The 20,548-nt window shown below is 42.2% G+C and overlaps 1 protein-coding gene across 2 annotated transcripts in view; it reads right to left on the reverse strand.

Moving 5' to 3' along the window:
• Positions 1–20,161, reverse strand: part of URI1 (URI1 prefoldin like chaperone) — a 53,764-nt gene extending 33,603 nt beyond the window's left edge. The window contains exons 1-2 of one of the 2 annotated variants that reach the window (XM_044427647.1): positions 20,045–20,160; positions 1,537–1,571 (exon numbers count right to left, since the gene is read on the reverse strand). In XM_044427647.1, the coding sequence (XP_044283582.1) occupies positions 1,537–1,571; positions 20,045–20,116 (107 nt within the window). In that variant the 5' untranslated portion in view covers positions 20,117–20,160. Of the gene's footprint in view, positions 1–1,536; positions 1,572–20,044 lie in introns of both variants that reach the window. The other variant, XM_044427648.1, reaches the window with a different exon arrangement.
• Positions 20,162–20,548: the final 387 nt, after the last annotated feature.

Raw genomic sequence — 20,548 nt, forward strand, 5'->3', positions numbered from 1 at the left:
GGATTCAGCACTACCCTGCTTACACCTGCAGGAAAAACACTCCTGCACTGCACTCTGTAGAGTGCCCTTATGCCAGACCTTATCCTATATTATATTTGTGTGGACAGTCAAAGTCTGCAGCAGGCAGGGAAACGTATTATGAAAATGCTGATAAGTTCTGACTCCAGGTACACCAGTGGGCATCTCTATAATATCCATCTTATTGGAAATTAATGCAGCTTCTGAATTTTAAACATTAGCAAAACATATTAGCCTTGGACTATTTTCTACAAACTGATAGTCACAATTTAATATGAGGAGGCATAAAGATGTCCATGATTTCTCCCTTTCCTATTCTTATCCATGGCTTGCAGCTTATGTGCATTTAAACTAAAAAAAAAAACCCACCCCCAAAATCCAAACACTTGATACAGATGAACTATAAATTACTTGCTCAGAGGTCTATCGGGCATGAAGAAAAAGCCTCTTAAAATAAATTTAAAATATTATATGCTTGATGGCGTATAACCAAAAGTTTAATCTCTCCACTAAAGGGGGCAGTTCCTGCAATTTTGCAATAACCCCGCAGACAATAATCAAGAAAGCTCCTGTTGTTCTCTCTGTAAAATCCTAGTAGACGCAGCATGGATGTAGCATAATTTGGTATCTGTTAAGATCAAGTGTTACCTCTCAATAAGTCAAAAGAAATTATACACCACTAAATATACCTTTTCCCTTCAGATACTCATATGAAACTTCTGTTTACCTAAGATGGTTCCTATTAAGCTCAAAAGCAACACATTAAATGAGCTACAAAAACAGGCCAGTGATATTATTTTAAGGAATAACAGTCACTCTAAAGTCTCAGATTTACCTAAGGATTTAAACTAGTAAATTTTCATTGCACTTGGATGAACTAGAGAAAGATCATTGTCTATCTTTCAAGGCGTGGGGGACCCTTTATAAATAACAGGCTAGACTAGCCATACCCTATATTTTAGGTATCTTTCATGGCTGCTTGGGTGCCCATCCATACTATACTTTGCAACTGTATAGGTTGGCCAGGGCAACTTATTTTATATTGCTAACTTGTTAACTTGTTTTATATTGTTAATTTATTGTATTTTAATTGATTTATTTGTAAGCCGCCCCGAGGCTTTGGCGAATGGGGCGGCATAGAAATTTTCTAAATAAATAAATAAACTGACAGTTTTCTTGGAAAAGTAACAAATATAAAATAGTTGAACTCTGGGGTTTCTAGAGATTTAGAAGATTTTCTGTATAGTTGTTCTGGGTGGAAAGACAAGAGGAAATAAGCGTCTTTTGAAAGAGACGTGCATATCTTAAAGAATGTTTATACTGGTGCAATAGAGAAATAACACAGAAATGTGGAGGGTGCAATTTAATAAGCCAGGTCACAGTCAAAATTATGCACCTTCATATATTATCTGAATTTTGTTAATTTTCTAAAGAATACAGACATGGCAGTTTTCTAAAGACATATGCAAGTTACTGTCACTGATATTTTAAGCATGCGATCAAACACTTTTCACTTACCAGTGCTGAATTTTTTCTTGGCAGCTAGTGACCACCTGTCATTAAAACAGATAACTGTTCATGAAAAAACAAGGCTAAACACACAGCTGCAAAGTCAATGTTTCAGAAACTGGAGCAGGAGCTTTACAGATCTGGTAGCGTCTCACTATACATTTTTATTTGTCAGTGCAAAGGCGCAGGAATGTTCTTTCTTAAACAGCACACTTTATCACAATGCTCTAATCCAGACTGATAACCACAGAATAAATTACACCTTCCTCAACTCATATTTTGATATAATACATTCTCCATAACGACGAGATGACACAAGATACAAGATAAAACCAGTATTTTGTACAATCTACACATCTGTTTTCAATGTTACATGCTTTGCCAAATAAAGGAAATATAAATTTATGTGGAACGCATGTTTTCTGCTTGTTTTAAAAAAGAACCTATACAAACTTCTCTGTCTTTTCTTTAAACCATTTTCTCTCTTGCACGTGGACTCTGAGGCTGTAAAAATCTAAGTAACTACATATTAAAAGGTGTGAACTTAGATTATCATTCTGAAGACATCTGAATACACACTTAAGTAAAGATGAACTTCCAACACAGGCTTCTGTGGACAGCAATGTTATTTAGTTTATAAAAAAACACACTGAGGGCCCAATGCTATCCATCCTTAGACAGAAAAATGTCCCGCAGCAGGGAGTGCCTGCCCTTTTTTGTCTAAACCTGCTCAAGGGCTCAGGCAGGATGCAGAGCCTCCAAGGATTCCCAAAAAGGTGAGGCAGAGCTGTAGAAACAGAGTGGTGACATTTCGAGCATCCCCCAAACGAAATTCAAAGATGCACAAAGCCAGGTATGTGGTCCCACCCTCAGGTGCACAACCTCAAGTTCACAAAACAGCACAAAAGCTGAAGGTGCTGTCTTGCCTGTCTTGCAGTCAACCAATAGGTGGCACAACCACAACTCACAGTGGTCGCAACAGCATTTTCCTAGCTACAGAACACCGAGAGAGACAAAATATTGTGCCTCGGGGAACCTAGAAAGTGCGGGACCTACATGGCATAAATACAACTGTAAGGGAAGACAGAAAGGCTGTGTGGCAACACACGGGAAACAGAGGGGCTTTTCATCAGGCAATGAAAGGTATCCATAGTCCCCAGGCAACACCAGGGCAATACTTTAAATGTGTGAATGGATTTAACACACCGGGTTTTTCCTTTAGAAAACAGCAGCTACAGGGCGGTGTTGGGATGGGAAATGTGGCACACATCACCCAACCTGCCTATTTCTCCCACTCCATCCCCCCCCCCATTTTTAAATACAGGCAGCTGCATTTAACTGACCTGAAAACTACCTCCCAGGTGTTCAGTATGAATAACAGGTTCCAAAGAGCTATAGGTGGAACCTCTGTGCGAGAAAAAGGATTTCCCCCACTTTCTCCAGCTCTTCTGACATACCCTTTTCCCTTTACAGTTCCCCTGCTCACCTCCCCAAAATGCTCCTTCAGAAAACAGGGAAAACCTCCCAGTGTGGACCCCAAAGTGGGATCGGGCATTGCATTCCTAAGGGAAAATCCAGAGAGACCTGGTCAGGAAGCAGGAAAGTTCACCTGTACACCAAGATCTCCTTGGACTTTCACTTCCAGGTTCATCTACGGGAATGAAACACAGGCACACAAAGATGCTGGATATGCTATACCAAATGATTAATATAACATAAGTCCCACACATAGCAGGAATGTCATATGGCAACTCATCCATATTATCCATCTGAATGGATGTTTTCAAAAATCATCTTTGCAAATATTTGTCTCTCAGGTACCCGCAAACAAGCTAACATGTGAAAGCAATTAATGGGAACATTTGCCAGAAAACAAATAATGCTACACTTTCAATTTTCAATGAAATCACAGGTGCAGATGGTTTTCTTTTGTATAAAGGGACAGAAGGGGGGAAATTGGGGTTTGGCAAAACTAAGGCGATTTGGCTTATATTCAGCAGCTGTGAAAATAGATTCTGCAAAAGGAGATTCTGCAAACTTCACTTAAGCAGTCATCTACAACCCACTTGGAAATCCCAAGCAACATTACTAACATGCACTAAGCACTGTAAGCGAGGTATAGGCCCTTGCCATTTTTGGTATGTGAAGCACTGGAAAGATTCATGATATTCTGGTAAGTTGCACAATATAAAAACACACACTGGAGGATCAACATGACCAACAGAAGTAAGTTATCCTTTCATATTTTTTCCTTCCTAAAACCAGAGTTCCCTGAAATGGATTCTTTAAAAAACCAAGCCAATAATAAAAATGAAGAAGGGTGAGGTAACTATCCTTTACTTCCAGCAAAAGAAAATCATGGCTGGTACTGGTGCCAGGATACTAAGCTGTGATCCAGAAAGTTGCTTCACTTCAGCTGTGAATATACTAGGCGAGTGGTCCCAAACTGTGTTCCTAGGGCTCCAGAAAAGCCTCATAGGGGTCCTGTGAAAAATCTCAAAAATCAAATTTAAAACGGATTTTAAAATGAAACCACACAAGGCCAGAGATTCAATTGTCAGTTGGAAGCCAAACGGTAAACAAGGAAATGCATCACGTCATTTGGTTCCTAGGACTCTATTGCACAGTGTTGGAAATAACTGAAAGAATTCATTTGGGATATTACTCTGTAATCGCTTTATTCATTCGTTATATTTAAAATGTTTTCCCTTTATTTCCAGACCTACTATGTTATGCAAAGTACTCAGGCGATAGGAGCAGATGAGAGGAGGAGGAATGTTGTGGGTTCACAATGTTTAGTAAAAATCAGGGACAGAGTTAGGGTTCCACGAGGGGAAAAAATGTCTTCAGAAAGGTTCCATAACTGAAAAAGTTTGGGAACCACTGCACTAGGCAGTCTTTATAGGTCACTGGCCAAAGCTGTGCCATGCATATCATGTCCCTACCTCACTTCCTGGTTTGCAGGAATTAGTTTGTCCTAACACCCAGACTGAGGAAACGTTCATTACAACAAGCCATAGTGGAATGCAGCTAGTATTAATGGTGGTTTCCAATTTGGTTTGGACACAGACTATAGTTTGCATTAACTCTTGTTCACCCAGTCCGTGTCAGAAAGTGAGTGGATGCATCCCAGCACTGAAGAAAGCTAAGAGGATGGAAGCATGCAAGCCAAAAATCCATTCACAACACTGAATTAACTGGGCCCCTTTCTCAGCTTTAGTCACTCTATCTGCAATGTGATGTTAACACCGGTCTAATTTACCTGGTTGTAGCAAGGACTGAACACAGATCGTGCTGCATTAATGCCATGATTATTACTATTGCTATTAAGGAGTGCAAAATTGAGGACAGTGGGTGCGGTGGGGGTGGGAATGAACAGCACAGGAAATGTTTGTGCGCTCTTTTAAGGAAGTTCCAGGTCAAATGACCCATTTCTGGATGGGGGAAGACAGCGCAACAAGAACCTTTCCATTCCCAATGCATGACTTTCCAAGCATGAAGCTAAAGGCACAAAAAGCAAAAGCCCTGGAAACCGTGAAGTGCAGCGTGTTCATTAACCTCTACATGATAATCCTTTCGTAGCTGCATATTAACTAGTTACATATTCATAATCATTTACATTATTTAGAAGACCTTCTATGAAAATTTCCAGGCGATATCCATTAGCTGCAATGTTAAAGGTTACCCAAGATAGTCTGCTTAATGTTTCCAGGAAGCTTTTTTTAATTAGTAAATATGTAAATTGGGAGCATATGCTTTTTTTTTTCTTTTTCTTTTCTTTTTTGTTATTATTTTTTCTTGGGGAAAAATGGGCATCAGTAGAAAAGCACATGGACAAATGTTCTTTTCATCAACCTTCGTCCCTTAGACAAAAATCCATTTTAATTGTCCTCTCCTTCTTTGCTATCTCTCATGAAGGAATATTTGGACGGGTATAATCAAAAGAAAAAAAAATATGTCCCCAAACTCCATCACAGGCGTACAGGAAGACGCCTCCTACAGAGTCAGATCAATGGTCTATTTAGCTAAGTAATCTGTCTATATTGGCTGGCAGTGGTTTTCTGGGGTTTGGACAAGGCATTTGGACATCTCCCAGCCTGCAAATGCCAGTGATTGGACCTCAAACATTTTGCACACAAGGCTGTATTTTGCCAAGGAGCTGTGGAACTTTCCAAATGGCTGGGTTACACATAAAAATGACCAGGTTATATATATTCTGAAACGATGCACTGGTCTTTTGTTTGGAAATGCACTAACTGTGCTAAAACTAAGTAGATCGAAGTTTGTGGAAAGAAGGCAATAGACACAGATGAACATACAGTCACAAAAGGGAGTGAGAAAAATAAACAAATAAAATATTAATACTAATAGCAAAAACGTTCCCCAAATATGGGTCATTACATAACTAAAACAGCATGCCCCAGAGGGAGTTAACATAATGTTTGGAAGAAATCCAAGGTTTGCAGAAGTACAAAAATATTTTTTAAAGTCCCAAAGTGGGAGGAGACAAAAACAGCTCTACAAAGGAGACACTGATGGCTCACTGGCTGTTGTTGGGAGCAGAAAAGAACAGAATGGGAAGGGCAAAGCTGCTTGGGATCCTATCTCAAGAGAACTCAAGAGAACACTTTGCTGCAGGTCTCACTTGTGTTCTATATGGAACGCACACATCACAGGTGGCTGTTTCAATCTTGTCTGTGTGGATTGTGCAGTCTAACTGTATGCATGTCGTATTAGCTGTACCCTGGTGAACTCAGTGGTACCCTCCTCCTAAGCGTGCAAAGGACTGCAGAGGTGAACGGCTACACTACTTTCAGTGTCTCGCCACTAGTGTTTGAGCACCTGCTCGAACATTAAGGAGTACAGCTGAAAGAGATAGGAGGCTGTTACCGTCACAGAACAGTATCCACATTTTTTCTATCCCACATTCATGGCGCAATAACTATATGGCAGGATGGACACCGTGACAACTTAGATACTGGCAGCAATGGTTTTTAGAGGGCAGACACAGGAAAGCATCACTGCAACTTCTAAAGCAACCAGCAACATCCATTATGCACACATCGGACTGCAAAACTCATCATAAAGTTCAATTGCTCCTTTCACAGGCAAGTCAAAATTCAATACAGTAGCAAACTTTCCATCGTTGGTTTATAAGACAGTTTGCTTGGGGACTATATAATATTTTACCATGGTTGGTGTAAGCCACGGTTATCAACCCTGTCCCAAGCCATATTTTTAATCCATTGGTGTAAACACTCCCGTTACTCATTGCATGTATATTATATATTATATGTAACTATGGTGCAGGAATACAAACTTTGATTAACTTGTGTGTGCACACAACACTAAAGACCCAAACACATTTCTCCTCTGGGGGTTAATATGAGGGCTTGCAACTGTATGAAGTTATCAGAGGTTTTTTTGAATACTAAACTATTTTACATGTAGAAGAGTATTAAACTATACTTGCAGCAAATCTAACAGCATTTTTTTTAAAAAAGAGCGTATTTGTGGAAATGCATTTGTAAACGTGTAAATGAGATCAGACAAGATAAGCATCAGTTTTCTGTGCAACAATATATTCACATGTAATTATTCCTTCAGATTTTGATTTCAGAATAGTTTTTTGCCCTTAAAGGTCTTCTTTTAAAAAAGGTATAATGTTATTTAGAGACCACAAGAGGGCACCATTCTGCAAATCCCCACCAAATACGAAAGCGACTGTGTAAACTGAGCAAGGATTGCTGTTCAGACATGCCTGTTCCAAATAGCCAGGTGACCATCCCTGAATTGGTTTCAGTTCTTTAAATCTGACTTCTCAACATATGAAGGAAAGGGGAGGGGACCATGCCAATTATTCTCTTTTAAGCAGAAATAAAAAGCTGTACGCTTTTTAACAATGTGAGAATTTGAAGCAAGAGTTCGAATTCAAGAAGTGTGCAAAGAATCTGAACATTACAAAGGAAATTAAACTTAGTGAACACAAAAGTATTGTCTAGGTGGTTGACACAGGACTGGTGTAAGACAGACGGTTAGGCTTCTAATTTAAAGATTCATTAACTTTTTATTAAAGGGATACAGTAGCACCCCTTTAGTTAAGGAAAATCACACATAAAATCTCTCCAACTGTATGCTTCAAAATTCTATTGCATATAAAAATGAAACCTGTTGAGCTAGTATGTTGAAACTTGGTATCCATTATTTATTTGCCTAGGTCTACAATTGTGCCAAATATCAAGCCAATCTAATCAACACTGACAAGGCACAACAAGTAGGAAAGTGCTCAAAATGGACCCATTTACCCTATTTATTACAATTTCTGGGCAGGCACATTTATGATAAATTTTGGTGAAAACTGCTGATATACTTTGTTTAGATTTCCTGAACAAAACAGTCCTTCATAATGAAAATCTGTCCAATACATTTAATGTTCTTAAGGCTTTCCTGCCCATTAAAAGCAACAAACACTGGCAAAGTTATCTCATGCATTCTCAATCTCTGTGAAGCTAGAATGCTGCCAGTGTGCTCACATTTTCGGAGACATTCCTTGTTGCAAGGGAATATATTCATTTGCATACATCTACCTAGTCAAGTCCTTGTTTGAGGGGGGATGCTTTTACAGAAGACCAGGGAAATTCAGTGATGACGAACTTGCCATCTATTGTTGACTCAAGCTCTACAAAACCAGAACACTGGAAACTGAAGCTGATGGCTTAAACAAGTGTGCCTTGTGATCATGTGCAATTCACAAATAAATTGTTCTTCTATTTACAAATTACCCCCCATGAATAGGGAGGGCGGACTGCCTGGGACCGGCAAAACTGACCCCTATTGACCTGATCCTTATTGCCTGATGACGCTCAGGATCCTTCCTGTATTGCAAGAGGCGTTCTCCTGTGAGCTGACCCATGCCTGTTGTTGCTTACACCCAAAAGTTGGCAGGAGGGGTTAAAAGGCAGGGAGATGGGGACATCTTCTCTCAGGCAGCAGGCATGAGAATGTCAATGCTACTAATGACTTTGAGGGCAGACTGATTGTAGTCCCATTTTCTAGTGCCATTGTGATTGATGACAAAGCCAGCAAGTTTTGAAAAGAATTTGCACCATAATTTTTTTTAAAGCCAGCGGAGCATGGTGGTTTGAAGGTTGGACTGGGGACTGGGTTCTAGTTCCCACTCAGCCATGAAGCGTGCTGGATGACTTTGGGCCGGTCACTCACTCTCAGCACAACCTAGCTCACACAGTGCTGTTGCAAGGATAAAATGGAGCTATGTAAGCTGATTTGCGTTCCTCACAGGAAATTAAAAAGGTGGCATATAAATGCAATGCAGTAACGTTATCAACGATAACAATTTTTAAGAGATTCCAAAAAATAGGGCATTTTGGAAGTGTGGCGTTCATACCACTACAGTTCCAGATCCAGGATAAGAAACTCAAACTCTCGTATCACTCAGTCTTTCTGTAGTGCCTCACAAAAAGCTCCCCACTGTACAATTGAGCCAGCATAAAGAAGTGAAGAAAGCTAGAAAAGGTCCCCCCTGTGCACACTGTTTAACGCATCCTGCCAGCTATGACTGGAGCAACAAGCAGGCCTGTGTCAGCTCCCAGGACAATGAGGCTCAGACTCATCATAAAGCAATGGAGGACCAGGACAACATGGGTCAGCATTGCTAGCTTTCTCACTGGGATGTGAGCCTGAAAGACCCAGTATGGTTGATTGGCAAGTGAGCAGTAACAAGCACAACTTGTGACGTTGCACATCATCAGTGGTCACAGGGCATGTCTGATAAGCCATCAGTTTTATGTTTCAATTTCCTGGCTTTGCAAAGCTTGAGTCAACATGAGCTAGCCTTAACTCTGTTCTGAAATATGCCTTTTTGCATAACTGAATGTCGTAATTGCTTCTACCTGACTGGGCACTTAAAGCAGGTGTCCCACTGGGGACAAAAACACGTAAAAAGAAACTTGACATTCCCTCTTCTGATTTTCCTTGACTCAAACAGCCTCACAATTTGACTCAAGATACTAATGACTCAGAAATCATAATTTAAAACTTATTTTCAGTCCAGTCAATATAACCAGTTACTGAATTTTGATTCATTTCTTATTTTGTATTCTTTTCTATTATCTGTTGTAATCTGCTTTGAACAATCAGAATAGTAGATAAACTTGTTAAGAATATTAACCAAGAAAGGTTCTAAAACATGAAACTGATCAACATTATGCCAGTGTCCTGAACAGCTATACTGAAAAAAAATATTTATGGTCAGCAGTGCCAGTATGCAAACAATGATAAATCCCAATGAATAGGATTTGCTCTCTAGGAAATATAGCTCCAATTGCAGCCTTAACTGTTTTTGATAACCTTGATCTAACTGCTGCTGACAGCAACTCTTTCTGAGGCCTAGCACACAAGCATTCAGTGCAAACTTCCTCATCTGTAAAATGGGAATAAGAGGCAATTACTGCTCCACCTCATGGAAGTTGTTATTAATTAATGTCTTTGAGGATATGAAGCACAGTTAAGTGCTTAGGAGTATTATTTACCACTTGAAAAGTTATCTGAATATGAGCAAATAGGAGAGTAATTTGAGGTTGTTTAACCTTGAATTAAGCTCTATATTAAACATTTAAATGCTTCTATTTCTTAATAGAAAACTAAAGACACTGGCAGCAGTCAAGGCTGCATTTACAATCCCTCAAATCCTATGTGCAAGTCAATGCTGGAATGCAGATGTTAAATATGTCTTGCACAGGTAAAGAAGTGCATGTTATGTTTATAACAAATAAAACACCTTTAAATCTATATTATTTGCCATTAGGAACTCACTCTGTCATTTAGAATTGTATATAGCCCAAATTTATTACCAAATCTGATACTGCAAAGTTGAAACAGATATTTTAACACCAGGCAGGTGTCCTTGCAACTTGCAAAAAGTCGCAACTTTTGAATATTATAAACAAAACAAAGTTTAACCACACTGCCGAGCAAACTGATCGTGTTTATTGTAAAAGTAAACTCTGCACTGCTAGGATAAAGGACCTTCCCAAGCAAATGTTCTATTGCTGTCTACATCCCCTTCCTCCTGCTTTGTAAAGGACCAGAGCAGACTGGACTGGACTGGACTGCCCTGGGGTGGGTGGGGTAACGAACCAAAAAGCCTTGAAAACTGTACGCACAGTGAACCCGTGAGTGTCCACCACAGTGGTGTTCACAGTATGCTTTCCTTACTCATCAGGAAATGAGAACCCCCAGTGACCATCCAGGACCAATGGGACCAGGTGTCGCCCTCACATTAAACATGCTCCAGATAGAAAATAAGCACATCAAGAAGACCATGCTAGAACACTTCTATATTTCTATATCTAAGGAATACTTTTGAAAGGGGGGTGGTATTAAGGCACATTCAATCAGGCAGACCTCTCCTCGCAGTACAGTCCTACAGCCTAGTCACAGGTTCGGATCTCATCGAGAATTAGGCCAAACATTGTACATATCAGGCAGTGAAAGTTTAAGACAACAGCCACCAAAATATACAAAATCACTAACTTCAATCACAATATTCAGCATGACTATAATAGGCTGAAAAGAAGGGATGTTGGCTGGGACCGGCTGATAGCTGAGAACACAAAATACTACAACTGTAACAAGCACACATATAAATAAGGCCCTTAGGAAAAGCAACTGTGGCCAAGTTTGAAATGCTGATCCAGTGATGCATGTGGAATGGACCAACTTCACGTATATTTCCATGCAGTCCCCATGTCTCAGAGGTTAATTCTAAAACCTGAATCCAGAAATAGTGTTCGGCCTGGCTCTGTTTAAAACTATATGTATTTAAGCCCTACCGTGCTTGAACACAATGAGACTCAAATTATTGGGCTCTTGTCTACTGAGGTACAAAAATATAATTGCCTATCGTGTTTGTATCAAGCAGGATGCCTCTTTTTAGTTGGTGGTAAAGCGAGATACACAGTTCCATTCTAATCATCCTTTTGAATAACTTACAATGGTGCTTATCTATATATTTCCAGACCTGGCATGTGTGTTCTCTCATATCTCAAATATTCACAAGACCAAAATAAAAAAAATCCAAATAAATGTTTTATTGAAAAAGCATTTATTGGAATAAGGTTGCACAAATTTACAAATACAGAGGCATAAGCATTATACTTTGAACTCCAATCAAATATAAAGCCTAACTTTTTTTGGCCTTAGCTAGGAGAATGTGATTTAATGCATATTTACTTGGAAGTGTGCCTCATTGAACATAATAGTACTTACTTCTAAGTAAATATTCATAAGATGGGGTACGTGAGCTGCTTCACACTTCATATCGCAATTGTGCTCATCCTGGGTACAATGCCACGATGCACAACTGTCATATAAAGCAAAGGCTCTTCTGGAAAACGGTTCTAGGCTGTTTCCCAAGCACTTTAGCAGAATTCAGGGCATCTTGGACTGTCTTTCTCAGGCTATACCCCAAGTGCTGGGAAGCAGCCACACTGAATGCAATGGCCCAATTCATGGGTACAAAGTAGGGCACTTGGATGCTCCCCATCCTTCTTAAGGCACGGAGAGAGGCCTGAAAACTTGGGTTTTGAAACACTGCAATTTCTGAAACATACGGTGGCTCATTCTAAGAGCCTTTCCAGCTGCATAAGTGAAATCCAGGCACGGTGCAATGTCCACTAACCAGCCCATGCCTTGGGCTGGAGCACTCTCCCTTCCCACCTGCACCTCATGCACACAAGCTTTTCCTTCCAAAGCTTTGCCTAGCCACCCTCACTGCAAAAACACACCATATTTTGCTAGCAGGCAACCACTCCTTGCTTTGAACACAAAAATGGAACTACCAAGCACCCCAACCTCTTTGGGAGAATGTCACAGCTAAGTGAGGGATCTAGCAAAAGGTAAGAGGGTTCTTTGTACCTTTAATAGTGGTAAAGAGAGGAAATTTCCGTGGGTATCGCTTATCATGCAAGACATTCCCTCCCCTGCACAAGTATTAAAGGCCCAGAAGGGCCACCAATTAAAGCAAATAGGGTATATTCCAGATGTCCCCAAATCATTGCCAGTTCACTGCAACTGCCCTGAAGGCAGCTGCTAGAATGAAAGAACCAAGCCTGGACAGATCCAAAATATAGAAAAGCACCACCCAATGGTTAATTCTATATAGCCATAATTCTAGTAACCAGACCACCTCAATGGTTCATTGAATGGAATATTTAATTTGAAGTGATAAGCTACTGTTTGTCCTGCTCCATACATGAAGCAACCATGACTCTGCAAATGCTGAATTACAACTGCTATCATCCGTCACCAGGCCGGTCGCAGTTGGCAGAGTCGGGCATAAGCACAAGCGCCTCACTGCACATGTGTTGGACACGTCGTGACTGCAGCTTCAAGGGTAGGCACCTACCCGCAAGTTATCCGATGATGAACAGCCCTGTGTGAATGGCCAAGATTGTTCTGGCAGCGGCAGTGATGGGAAAGGTGGTGGCGTAGGTTGTAGTTCACTTGGGGTTCTGGCTCAAACTTAACCTGATTCCACTGCTTCTGTGTACAGGTTCAACATCTGGGGAAAAACTAACCATGCTTATTTACACAACAGACTGTAATGACCTGAAAACGGCCCAGATGGTGCAGCAGTAAAGCATATGGGGCACCTTTCATTAAGTGACTCTGAAGCGATTTGATTTAAAAGAAATAAAAAAGACAAAAAAAGCACATTAGTGATTTTGAGTTTGGACAGAAAGACAAGCTACTTACACTGTAGTAAGGGGATGTAATAAATACACCTTCCCAATAATTGAGAATAATTCATTTTTCAAGGTTTTTTCAGTTATTGAAAATAATTGTTCACCAAATTGTTAAGGTGTTGGTGAATCCTTCTGTCCATTGTCTATTACAGTTGTTTTATTTTAAAGTAGTTGTAGCCCAAAGTGGCTTACAACAGATTATACATTTCAGTGCAAAGTTCTTAACTCATATAGGAAGTTAAGCAGGCAAGGAAGACCCTTGTGAGCCTGAAGCAAACGCTTCTATGCAGCTCTCTGTTCCTACTGACTGTCCATACAGCAGGTGGTCAAGTTTTAGGCTTACGGGATCTACTTTGTCTTATGCTGGGACACTAAAGCCCACCTATTGCAACCATTTGCAAACAAGTTGCTCAAGAAGGTGAACACAGAGGTCTGGTTTGCACAGAATGCTAAGCCAGGTTTAACACAGCATTTCCCAGCCTACCAGCCCCCAGACTGGACTGCACCTCCCCTAACTGCCCGGCATGAAAGCTTGGCCCGGCATGTTATCTGGTTGTAACATTTTGAAAGTACTGGGCTCAAACACGCCATCCAGCCCCTCTGCTGGAGGAATAAAGCAGAACTTAGTTTGAGTTTAGCAAATTCCCAGTTTGTCATTACATGAAACCAGGAACTGTGGTTTAAAAGAAACCCTAGTCAACTACTTAATAAACTAACCTCTGGTTTCTGGTTTGTTCGGCAAATGACTAGTTTCTTTTATAACAATCCCTGGTTTTTGCTTTAATCTGGAATCTGCTAAAGTGAAACTTAAATTCTGGTTTTGTTTTCTCCAAGTCACACGAGAGAAGAGAGGAGAGTGGGCTCATTTCCATGCAGCTCCATAATTCTAAATTATGGCTTCGCATTTATTATGTGTGATTCAGCCCACGATTACAAGACAAGGTGGCTCTGAGAACATGCACAACCCAGGAATTTGTCTTTCAGTACCAGAACTAGCACTCACACACAAATCTTGTTATTCTCCCTCCCACAGACTTTTTTTTATTTCAAAGCCTAATTTTGGAGGGAAAGCTTTTTGCTCCTTATTGTTCTTGTTCAACCACTGTGTGTTAGAACCCTTGCTGATATTCTGCAAAGCATTTAGAACTCTACTAGTAGGTGTAGTTTGCATATTTCAAGGGAGATTTGTTTGCCTGAGTACTTGTACTCTGACCTGCTAAATCCAAATCTGTCTATACCTAAGTAATAAATTTTAGCATTGACCCTAAAACCAAGGTTGCAACCAAGGCAGCTTACCCTTGGCGTCACACTCTTTAATCAATTTTGAGGGCAGCCTATTATTAGGCTTACAATTTATTCAAACAGATTTCAGAAGCTACAAAAATTATAAAATGTCAGCCAGCTAAAGGAGATTTGGGACAAAAAAGCAAGATCTGTATGAAATGTTATGAGACCAAGTATTTTACAAGTTAAAGAGCATTAAATGACAAATATTCTAATGTATATTCCAGCACTAACATTAAAAAATGACATTTTAAAACTTCACAATTACATTTGAAAATAGACATCATTTTAGGATAAGAATAATTAAAGGTATACGACTACTTTAACATAAGCTGCTATTACACCTGCATAGCTAACTTTCAAGGGAAAATCTTTAAACTGTTTCATCTCAGCCATTTTGCAAACAAATTGTAAACATTTGGCCACACACTCAAGAAATACACCACCACTGAAAAGCAGTGCTCCCTGATTATACCAAAAGATTCCAATCTACCTTCAAGGCCTTACAAGACCGCTGGCACAAGTCCAGGTCAATATCCTCTAGCAAAAATCACAGGTTTACCATCACTCAAGAGCAAAGCTTCACTTGTAGACTAGACAAAAAGTAGCTCCTGGCTTTCGTTGCTTCAAAAGCTAAGAGAGATTCTGGGTGGATATGTTGTCAAAGCCTCAGCTGAGCTCCCTGGGATTCTTGCTGCTTCTGTCTAAATTAGTTAACATCTACGTCCTTTAAAAATGTCTGAGTTCTGTGGTGTTAATTCTCAGGGTGTGCAACTCTGCCTGTCACGGCAGGCAACCTGAGCTCTTTCTTTTTAGTCTCAACTCCTCTTGCAAATATTTTGGGGTGAGAGGGATGCTACAAGTCACAGTTCTTACTATTGAAAAGAGAAAAAAAGTATATTTATATAAATGCAAGTATTCAGGATCTAACTTCTGAATTATGTCAACTTCAACTTCAGTAACACTATCTTGTGTTGTTGATAACATTTTAAACAAAGCAACACTATTATTTATTTATTTAAAGTTTTTATATGCCGTCCCCTTGCTACATAGCCTCGGGACGGGTCACAGAAATAAATAAAAAATAGTACAAAAACAAAATACAAAATAGTAAACACTAATCATTTCAGTTTGGCTATTAAACTGCAATCGGTCTATAACTACCACTTTTTAGTTTTAGTTCCTCTTGTCTGTACTTGCGCAAACTGAGGAATTAGCACAGAATGTTTAAATGTACATCTGGGAACCAGAATACTTCTTCTTTGTCAGCCTGATAAGAACACATCCCCCATAGAAATCTAGGCTCCTAATCTTTACCACCATACAAAAAGAAGTATAAGCACTTTATACCATCCAAACAATGGCCTACAACCACTGCATGGAGAGCAAATGTGCTCAATTCTTCTTACCCCAGCTTTAGTGCAATACTGTGACCTGGTTCACTTACAGTACTAACCCATGTTTATTTAACCCATATATTGTTCTAGATTGTCATGTTATGAAAATTCATCCATCCTAACAAACCATGACTGGTTAACCACAGACAAAGCCGAAAAAGTACCCATAGTTTGTTGTCAGGTTGTGAACACATGGTTGTTTAAATCACGGGATTTTGTGATGTGTAGACTCAGAACCATGGGCTGTTTGTGGCATGCTTCACTGAGTTAGAAATATGATGGGCAAGAATGGTCAAAAGAAACTAGCATGAGAGTACAATAAAGATATTTGGGGTAGAGGAAGGGAGCAGCTAAAGAAGCAAGGAAACAACCCAAGGATTGAAAAAGGAAACCATGGTTTCTTTGATCGTCTACCAGGCAAACAAGCCATGGATTAAATAAATCATGGATCAGCATTATGTACAAACAAGGTCTGTGACAGGGCAAGAAATACTACATAAGCAGATACAGGGGTTGTCTGCTATATTATTTCTGCAGCTAAAATACACCAGCTGATCCAGTGTCTGTTATCTAACTGGCAGTCCCGAAAACTCAAATTCCAACTTGCAAAGCATGAAAAAATCTTTCACATGTAGGATATCCAATTATGCCCTTTAAAACCCCTTGACAGGCACACAAAGGAAAGTTACATAAAAGAATACCAACTTCTCATTCATATATTTAGCAGAGGAGATGCTCAAATAGCTTGATGGAAGAACAGTGCAAGCCCCTTTCCTCTATGAAGAAGTTATTTCCTTATGTAAATCCTGCCTTTTATTTAATGGTCACTCACAGAAGAGGCCCAGCTGTCTTGAGCAAGAGGAGGGGAAAATCACATGAGCCATGTTTACGCACAACTGATGCGCATACAAATAGGTCAATTTATATCGGTGGCCATGTAATGGAGTGAACTGGAGGGCTTGCGCTTCTGCCATCCTCTATCAGTGACACTTTCCACTGGAAAATAGCCTGCATTTTGTAGGCTGGATACTTCCCCCTTTTCTCAAATGCAATGGTCCTGTCATATCCTCAATACATATTAGACAATATTTGCTGCCAACAGTCACTGCAATTACCAGAGGACTTTCAGTCTGGCCCACCCTAAAGACAAATGTCTTCCAGCTGTTTTACTCACAGAGCTTTCCCCATCCTAGTATCTTCCAGATGTTTTAGATCTCAACCCCCATCGGACTTAACCAGCATGGCCAATAGCCAGTAGTCTTGGGAGATGTCATCCAAAACATCTGGAGGGTTACAGAAGAGAGCCATGCCCCAGACACACACGTTGTAGATGCAACACAATGCAGCAGTGTATCCTCACACTCTAATAGGGCTACCTCTGCTCAGGACTCAGAGCCACCTCCAGAATGCTGCATCCCATCCTCACCCCCAATTTCCAAACTGATGTAATACCGTTCTTTGGCTCCTGAGCATGCTCATTCCCCAATGGACTGTTCAAAGCAGGTGCTCTGGTCTTAATGCACTTCCGCAAGACGTGCGATTATCCCAAATCTACAAATACCCCCTTCTTGTTGCTCAATTTCAGTCAGCACTCGCCACCCAAGTTCACTAGAGGGATCATCACAGAAACTAGCCTTGTGTCCAACCGGTCAACCATTTACCAACACATGCAGAAATCAAGCTATAACTGGCAACCCTGTTCATTTTTCTAGCCACAACAATCTGTGAAAAGGCACCTGAGCATGTCCCTGTGGTTCACCCAAGTTGTTTGTCCCAGCCCCCTTACCTAGGTGCACAAGTCACACTCTTTTTATAACCTTGTTGACTGAAGTGGAAATGCTAATGGTTAAATTCCTCATTCCATAAAATCACTAATGCAGATTAGAATCTGCAATGAAAAGGAGGGGGGATTCACCATTCCATAAGTGAAAAAAGCATAGGTAAACCAAGATGGAGGACTAAACTGTGCTATGCATTCACAACACAACAGAGCTGAAGCTGTAACTACTTTGTGGTGGTTGAAGACTGAAAGGTATCCTATCTGTGATCTGCACACCAGGTTCAAGTACAATAGGTTTGTGGTTGGGAGTATAAGACAGTAGCCAAAGGAAATTAACTTTTCTGGGTTAAATGCCTTCAGTCCTACTACACACACGTACAAAGGAGTGGAACGTGCTTCCATGTTAATGCACGTGGGCTGCACTGTAGATTTCACAGATCAAAGGCAAATTTCAGTAGCATTGTGCCTAGAGCATATCAAAATAATACGGGCTGAAGGGACAACTTACATATATCTTTCAAAACCTTGGGATGTGTGACATTATGTGCCTTTCTTTCCACTGCACTAGATTCACTGCAAGAGCAGAGACCCGGATGAGCTTTGAAGTCTGCACCCCAATCCTAAATAGCCTGGTGTGACAACTACTGTTTGCAACTAGCCTCAGAATGACCCATTTAAATCACCACTGGGCTCACAGGGTGACTGCTGGCCAAACATGTCTCCCTCTCATAGGGCTGCTGCGAGGATAAACAGACTGCCGAAAGACCTACATACTGCCCCGTGCATTTTGGGGACAAAACATGATATGAAAGTTGAATACATACACAATACAATCAAAAGCAAATTTCACTGCTTTTTGTGCAGTTTATTCCCAAGTAAGCGCACTGAGGATGGCAGGTTTTGGAGGGACAGAAGTAAATGATAAGCTTTTGAAGGTATACTTTTCCTTTTCTTGGTATAGAAACAGATCACATAAATCTATTTACAGCATGTCTACTCAAAGATCAGACTTATCAAGTTCTGACAAATTGAGTCTCAAGCCTAAATGTCCACAGGATTACATCAAAGGAAAACATTACCGAGAAGCAAGGCTCAAACAGGACCAGAGCTAACCTAAGAGTTTGAAAAGATGCAGAAAATATAGTAGGTGATTCATCTTGTTTGCAGACCTTTTGAAAAAACTGTAAACTGTGTTTTCAAATAATTTGTTAAGTTAGGGGAGCAGAAATTGTTGTGGGAACAGGCCCCTACGTATCACCCAAAGGTACTTAGTTCCAGCCCCTATTAAATAGCTCTTCAGGGCTTTGTTCCAAATAACAACACTACACTGTATGGCTGAAAACCCTTTATGTGCATCTACCTGGGACTAAACCCCATTGCATTCCATGGGACATGCTTCTGAACGATTGCCCTGTGCGTATTGTTCCGCCAAAGCAGGCTTCCTCGAACTGGTACCTTCCAGTGCATAAAAAGTGGCATTCATTACCACACAGTCTCCCCATGGCCAACTTGGATGGCATTCCAGCCATCCAACTTGAATTAATGAAATTCATGGAGGGTCAGGTGACGAGTGGCTGCAAGGACCTTTTGACAGAAGTAGTACACCTCCATACACCAGTTGCTTGGGAACAGGAGCAGTGTGGTTGTATTGCACCCAATATCCTACTTGTGGGCTTTCCCACAGGCCGCTGGTCTGCCATTGTGTGAACAGAACTTTGGACAGAAAAAACGGTTCCCTGATCCAGCAGGGCTCTTCTCTGGGGAAGCAGCAACCCGTCTGGATGAGGGCAGCGGATTGCACAAGGGGCCGCCTTTGCAAACGGTCCAGAGACTTCAGCGGCTGGTCCAAGCCTGGGCAGCAGGACCGTCAGCAAACAAGAAGGAAGCGACCTATGACGCTGACGCTTTATGATCTGCACTGGCTGCCCAGTTCCAAGCTCCGGTGGGGATGCTGGGAGTTGTAGTGTGACACGTCCGGAAGGCGCACCAGTTCGAGGAAGGCTGGTGCTAAGAGCCAAAGCCACGCTTCCTCCCTCCCTGGCGCAGCCCGAGAAGCAAAACCGAAAACAGCGGCCACATGGCGCGGCGACACACCCCCTCCTCCCGCCGCCTGGCCGGCCCCCTCCAAGCCGGGAGGCCCCGCGCCCCCTTCCGCCGCGCCCCCCACCCCGCGCCCCGAGCCGGTCGCCCCCGGGCCTGGGGCGGCGGCGGCGGCGTCCCCCGGGCGGGCCACGCGGCTCCCGGGCCGGGGGCGGCTCGCGCGGGCCTGCCCTGCGTCGCCCGCCGTTTACCTTGCCGTGCTCGTCCCGCAGGCGCCCCAGCTGGGTGCTGCTGAGCGGCGGGGCCCGGGCGGCGCCCTCCATGAGCCTCGCGGGGAACGGCGGAGGGCGCGCGCGGGCGGAGGGCGGCCAACGGCGCGCCGGGCCGGGCCTAGGCCCGGGGCGGCCGCCTGTCTCTAACGGGGCCCGCCTCCCTCTTAACGGGAGCGCGAGAGCGGCGCTGGCGGCGGCGGCCCGCTCCTCTCCGCGCCGCTCCTCAGCAGGGCGAATGAGTCCTATAGAAGTGCTTGTGCAGCGCGAAGCGCCGGCTCCGCAGTCGCATCCACGGCGTGGGGGCCGCCGCAGCCGCCTGGGCCCAGGAAGGAGCCGCTGCCGCCGGGGGACGCATCTCACTCTCGCATGCTGGGCCGCGCCGCCGCGCCGCCGCCGCCGCGCCCGGGCAGGGCTGCTGGGCCGGGTGAGGGCTGCGCGACGGGGCGCTCCTCGCGCCGCGGGGCCGGGCCGGGCCGGGCCGAG

This window comes from Varanus komodoensis, unplaced genomic scaffold (assembly GCF_004798865.1).
Source record: "Varanus komodoensis strain SLA01 unplaced genomic scaffold, ASM479886v1 scaffold19, whole genome shotgun sequence".
NCBI lineage: Eukaryota > Metazoa > Chordata > Lepidosauria > Squamata > Varanidae > Varanus > Varanus komodoensis.